This window comes from Cupressus sempervirens, chromosome 4, assembly GCF_028749045.1.
Source record: "Cupressus sempervirens isolate cs-2001-9-10 chromosome 4, ASM2874904v1, whole genome shotgun sequence".
Classification (NCBI taxonomy): Eukaryota; Viridiplantae; Streptophyta; class Pinopsida; order Cupressales; family Cupressaceae; genus Cupressus; species Cupressus sempervirens.
Genome location: NC_143121.1, coordinates 685024293 through 685030862, shown reverse-complemented (window position 1 = coordinate 685030862; position 6570 = coordinate 685024293). Strand labels below are relative to the sequence as shown.

General features: G+C 33.0%; 1 protein-coding gene across 1 annotated transcript; it reads right to left on the bottom strand.

Moving 5' to 3' along the window:
* Window positions 1-1209: 1209 nt before the first annotated feature.
* On the bottom strand, window positions 1210-3232 carry LOC149563110 (cytochrome P450 750A1-like). Its single transcript, XM_089826536.1, has 2 exons — window positions 2213-3232; window positions 1210-2092 (listed from the first exon to the last, which is right to left on the bottom strand). The coding sequence occupies exons 1-2, from the start codon at window positions 3188-3190 to the stop codon at window positions 1481-1483; spliced, it is 1590 nt and encodes a 529-aa protein (XP_089682662.1). The 5' UTR covers window positions 3191-3232; the 3' UTR covers window positions 1210-1480.
* Window positions 3233-6570: the final 3338 nt, after the last annotated feature.

Here is a 6570-nt window from a genome sequence, read left to right as displayed (position 1 = left end):
TAGGGCTTAGTGTCTAGAACCTTCTTGGGTGGTAAAACGTTTCTTTATAAGGAAGGTTCATAGGTTGTCTAAGATATTTCTAGGTGATAGTCATAGCTATGTCTTGCAAACTATTGTAAGGAAGGAGCCTATGTAGGTTTGCATATTATAATTCTATAATTATGCATTTGTGGCGATAATAAGAAGCCCATATTTTGTTCTCTCAATTTGTGTTTTTCCTCTATTTCTGTTGTGTGTTGTTGTAAATTAAGGGAAGCAACCTTCATCAACCTCATTAATTTGGTCTTCCATTATTTGCTAGTTGTAGGAAAAATCGTCTACAACAAGCCAATGCTCTCATCACCCATCCTTGAGTTGAGTCAATCACCTTCTTCTTTGTGTCAACAACAACCTCCATTTTGTTGATATTTTTCCTTCTAATTTTTAGTTATAGGATAAGCCATTTGCGAACAACATTTTGTCCAGTGTAAATCTCACAAAGCTCGTATACCTTCCCACCAATTGGATCCAGATCATAGGTAACTTTAAGGATGATACTTTTACCTCACTTGGGAGGGGATTATATTTTGGGTATAGCAGGGTTGTCGAGGTAGCCAAGTTGGACAACAGAGAAGGGGGAATCACAGACAAAGAAGGATAATTTGCTATGGAATTATAAGGAGTCCATGTTGAATATGTGGACCAAGAGGAGGTAGAGATTTTTGAAACATCAACCATGTCTTCCATGTGTTTCTCTAGGCCTAAAGCTTTACATTTAGTTTTTCTTATAGAGTTGACACGATGGACATATGGGAGTGGAAATACTTGTAGTACTAGTCTTGACAGACAACTAAACATGGTTGAAAATAGAATTATTTAATTCAACTATGAGAAAATGAATATAATTAAGATACATTAGAGATATTATTTACTATTTTTTTAACACATTTTCAGACCAACTTACATTTAATCTAATTTTATTTATTTTTATTATATTAAAATTAAATATAAATATTTTTGACAAGAGTCTACAAAACATTGATAAATTGTGAATCTCTTATGTGGAGGTCTTAGATTCGAATCTACTTGAACTTAACCGATTATAATAATTAATCTCAATATATAATTATAATAAAATAATAAATAATCTAGACTTCAACCCATTACCTATAAAAAATGAATATCTTAAAATCTAATCAATCATATAACTCATTCGATATGACTCATTAATTATTGTGAAAAAGACTAAAATAAAAATTCTTGTACATTACATCAATATCAACATAGAGTTCAAATCTCACATATACATAACATAGAACACATACAATATTCATTTACTTACTATAGAAAGTAGATGAGGAGTTGAAATCTCACATATACATAACACATACAATATTTGTTTACTTACTATTGAGAGTAGATGAGGAGCTTACACAAACGATCACAGGACATACGAAATTAACACCACTCATACTAATCACTCGACATGTTGGTTTTAAATTCATGGGCAGCTAGATAACCTCAAGGCAGGACGAGCGAGAAGATGAACACTCCTGGGTGTGCTCATTCCAAAGAGTTCCGTCATATCTAACTCTCCATCCACGCTCCAGTCAAAACAATGAAGGAGCTGCGCCAACATAAAGTTAACGACTACATCAGCCATGGCTGCCCCTGGGCATCCTCTCCTTCCTGCTCCAAATGGTAACATATCGAAATACTCTTTGTCTTTCACCACATCAACATTTTTACCCATAAATCTCTCTGGCCTGAATTCCAGAGGATCTTTCCATACTGATGGATCTCTTCCGATAGCCCAAGCATTCACAATAAGCCTGCTCTTCTCAGGAATGAAGTACCCACCAACTGTACAATCTTGTGTCGATTCGTGTGGAACCATCATGGGTAATGCAGGATGTAACCTCAGCGTCTCCTTCACCACACACTGCACGTACTCCATGCTTGCTAAATCACGCTCACATACAGCCCCCTCTCTTCCTACAACTGAATCAATTTCTTCTTGCATTTTCTTGGCCACATTAGGGTTTCTAAGAATCTCGCTCATTCCCCATTCTATTGTAGTAGACGTCGTTTCAACTCCAGCCATGAACATATCCTGAAAATATCCTAGATCCTTGTTACACCAATTAAATCAAACATAACTACCAACAAACGTTTTAAAAAAATGGTATTTGGGTTTTGAACTAGATACATAACAAATGAATGAGATACATACGAAAACAATAGCTTCGATGCTTTCCTGTTCGATTGCCCTTCCATCGAGGCTTCCCATTTCTAAGAGCACATCAACGATGCCTTTTGTGGCACCCTTTTTGTCCTCCTCCCCCAACTTCATCTTGACCTGATGTTGTTCCTCTATTATTCTTTTTATCTTTTGTGCAAGCAAATTGTGTACCTTTTTCATGCGCCGCTTCACTCCTTGCAAGTCCATCCAGTCTAAGAAAGGAATGAATTCCCCGATATTAGTAGCTCCTGCTAATCCTGCAGCCTCCACTGCAAGCTTCTTTATCTCTTCTCCACCACCACCCACTTTACCATCATTGTCACAAGAAAGTTTAGTGCCCGAAAGGATCCGCCACATAACGTCCTGTGCAAACGCTGCGAACATGCTGGTCAGATCAACAGGCTTCCTCCCTTGTTCGGACATCTCCCACACTGAACGAACCGTAGAAATCATTTCTTCCTCTCTTATACAACCGAATGACTCGATCCTCTTCGTACTCAGCAACTCTACCACGCAAATCTTCCTCATATGCCTCCAATACGGCCCATAAGGGGCAAAAATCATATCATTGCAGTTATAAGCAAGGTATTTTGCTGTAGCAGAAACGGGTCGGCTTGCAAAAACTACATCATGGGTTTTCAAGAACTCCTTTGCCATGGCAGAAGAAGAGACGACAACGGTGGAAACAGAGCCCAATTTCAACATCATGATGGGCCCATATTTCTCGCCAAGCTCATGCAGATCACGATGAGGAAGCTTTCTCAGCTGGTTCAGATTTCCAATAATGGGCCATGCAAACGGTCCAGGGGGTGATCTCTTTCCTGATTCACTTTTCCTTTTCAGGGTAAAGTTATTCAAAACCCACAAGAAAAGTATGAGTGAACAGAGTGTAGCAGTTGCTGGAGCATAAGCACTGCCTCTAATTATATCTAATGCTTGAAAAGATTGAGGAAAGCCCACGGAAGACATGGTGAGCAGAGATGTGGGAAACACTAACTTGTCGGTCTACAATTTATCGACCGGTGTTGGCATCTCTACTGCCTTGTTTTTGTACCCGTAAAGTCATATTGTCAATAGCACGTTCTTTGACGAGTTTAAGTCGCAGGCACGTTCTTGATCATAGTATTCTTTAAAAATGCATTTTTCTTGACCATAGTATTCTTTAAAAATGCATTTTTCTCTTCGGATTTAACTGACTTTTTTCTATTAAATTAGCACTTTCACTGAAGGTAAAGTCATATTGTCAATAGCACGTTCTTTGACGAGTTTAAGTCACAGGCACGTTCTTGACCATAGTATTCTTTAAAAATGCATTTTTCTCTTCGGGTTTAACTAACTTTTTTCTATTAAATTAGCACTTCCACCTGAAGGTAAAGTCATATTGTCAATAGCACGTTCTTTGACGAGTTTAAGTCGCAGGCACGTTCTTGACCATAGTATTCTTTTAAAATGCATTTTTCTCTTCGGGTTTAACTGACTTTTTTCTATTAAATTAGCACTTCCACCTGAAGGTAAAGTCATATTGTCAATAGCACGTTCTTTGACGAGTTTAAGTCGCAGGCACGATCTTGACCATAGTATTCTTTAAAAATGCATTTTTCTCTTCGGGTTTAACTGACTTTTTTCTATTAAATTAGCACTTCCACCTGAAGGAGGTGCAAGGTAAGCCGATAGAAGTAAAATTTTGAGTTTATAAAATATGGTTATAATTGTTTGTGTTTTCTTAAATTACGAAGACTCAATTACATTACAGATGCTTTGAGGTCTTGGATGGATTTAAATCATGTAGGTCATTGATTCTCTTATTGAGAAACCATAGTCACAAATACAAACAAATGGTAAAAGTTGATTAAATTAATAATTCAAATGCAAGTAGAAAATAGAATCATTTTGATTGCATTCACAAAAAGTTACTAGTAATTTAGTGTCCATTTGAGGTGATTATTTTTGAGCTTTTGGACAAGTATTATTTGACAAATTTTCTTTTTTAATTAGATTTTGCTAGTTTTCAAATCATTTTTAGGGTAATATCTTCAAGTTTATCTTTTTTCTTTCTTATAAGAAAAATTGATGAAATACAAATTGTGTTAAAATTTCTTCAAGAATCCCTTTCTCAAGATTGCACAATTGGAGAAGTAGGTACCAATTTAATAGAAAATTTGAACTTGGGTTAAGGTATCTAGGAATATTTTAAATCGATTTCAAAAGGTAATAAAGCATTGTGCTTTCATTATTTTATCCATACGATCTTAGTTTCTAATCAAGAAGATTTTTAAGATGAACAATGGATGATATTGTATTGTTGTGATTGATACTTGCATGCTAAATGAATCATACAAAGTACACATTGATTAAATGATTTAGAAATATGAATTAAAAATGAAAATGGTTTGAAAAGGAATGACCAAAATGTTGCTAATGAACTCACAAATTATAAAAAGAAGCTAAGATACCCTTACTCCACACCAATGTTTACCACTTGATCCTTTGACTACAAAGTGCAAGAATGTTGCAAATGGATTAGAGCAATAGAGAGGGTTACAAGAAAATTCTAATATCTTCACATTGTAATGAAGTTGAGTATCTCATTTAACATCCAAACTTGAAGGGGGTTCAATCTCATTCACAAATACCTTTATATCAATATTTTTTATAGGTAATGGGGGGAAGCCTACAATATCAATTATTTTTATTACTATTGTTTGTTGAAATTAATTATTATTATGTATTAAGCTAGAGTATATTCAAACCCAAGACCTCTGAGATCAAACACTCACACTTTACCATTGTGTTATAGCCCTTTACCTTCAAAATTAGTATTTTTTTATTAGCTAAAACTAAAATATTTAAAAGTCACTTAAATATTGTTGTATATGTAGTTATTTTCCCTATAGAAAGGAACTAACTAGATATATATTAATTGTTCTGTTTAAAATTGAAAAAAAAAAAGTAATAAAATGTTATTAAAAACTAAACTAAAAAGAAATCATTACTATGTAGGATTAGATGGTGTCTTTGCATAGGAAATTTTGTGAGAAAGGGCAACATACAGTGACTTTGGAGGATAATCAATGAACAAAACACTTTCCATGGTTGTCTATTGCTTTTAGTGAAACACCTTTTAAAATACTTTGAATATTATTATTTTAAATTAAAATCAAAATATACTTTAATAGGACAAAAATAATATGTTATCATTTTCGTTTCCTAGTCCTTATATTCATTTTGTACCTGCAATTTGTAGGTATCTTCGATCTATAACTACATACTATATGTAATAAATTAAAAATTACAATAAAATTAAGTAAATATAATTAGATTCTTAAATTAATTGATTTTTAAAAATTATAATCATAATTCTAATAAAATCTTAAATAGAAAAAATATATTAAATTTATTAGAGATAAGATTAAACTATATTAAATTGTTAATATTAAAAAATTAACTTCTAAAAATTACAAAAAAAATATTAGAGATAAGATAGAACCAGTACTTGCATTTAAAGGAGGTGCAAGAGATACTCTAATAGGTGTATGATTTTGAAAGCATACCTGAATTTTATTGCACCATTGTGAAGAGGTTGAATATCAAGTATGTTGAACTTTGCACTAAAGAAGCTTGACTTGTCTTCTTGATATACAAGTTGATTGAACTTTCCAACTTACCTAACTTTTACTTTATATCCAAAGGTTTATATTTAGACTAGTATAATAGAAACAAGAAAAATATAGGATGACCACATACTAAATTTCTAGCCCAGTTATTTGAACTTCTTACTTGAAGAAATAACACTTCAACATAGTATTAATAGTTAAACTTCTCCTTGTTATTAGTAACCAAGTATGGTTACATAATTTTGATTTCTAAGGCTCCCTCATATTAGTAATTACATCTATATAAAGGGCTTCATTTTAATTAAGGAATGATACATTCTCTTTATGAATTATATATGCATAATATTATTCTTGTTAAAGGGTGATCTAAGGAAAATTTAAAGAATAGTAATATTCTTATGGATACAAATAATAGATCACAGACAAGGCTTCACATGTAGGAAAGGATTTAATATAATTCTATGAGCCAAGTATTGAATATATACTCAACAACAATTTTTAGATATGGAAAAGGAGATGTTTCTTAATAAATTCAAAAAATGTAAGGGTAATACCAGAGATACTTATCCCCATCTCTTATCTTTTGGTGCTTTATTGAGATGGCACATTATATTTTTATGTTATATTATTTTCCTTTGGGCCTCTTATAAATAAATAAACATTATCATTGGCAGTCCTCCAAATGTGCATGTGACCTCAATTTTAAAATATTAATTTTACAAAACTTAAAGTGTG

Coding starts and splice junctions, on each gene's coding strand:
- LOC149563110 (XM_089826536.1), bottom strand. CDS start 3,190: ATGTCTTCCGTGGGCTTTCCTCAATCTTTTCAAGCATTAGATATAATT. Junction 2,093..2,212: donor GCATCGAAGCTATTGTTTTC/GTATGTATCTCA, acceptor GGATATTTTCAG/GATATGTTCATGGCTGGAGT.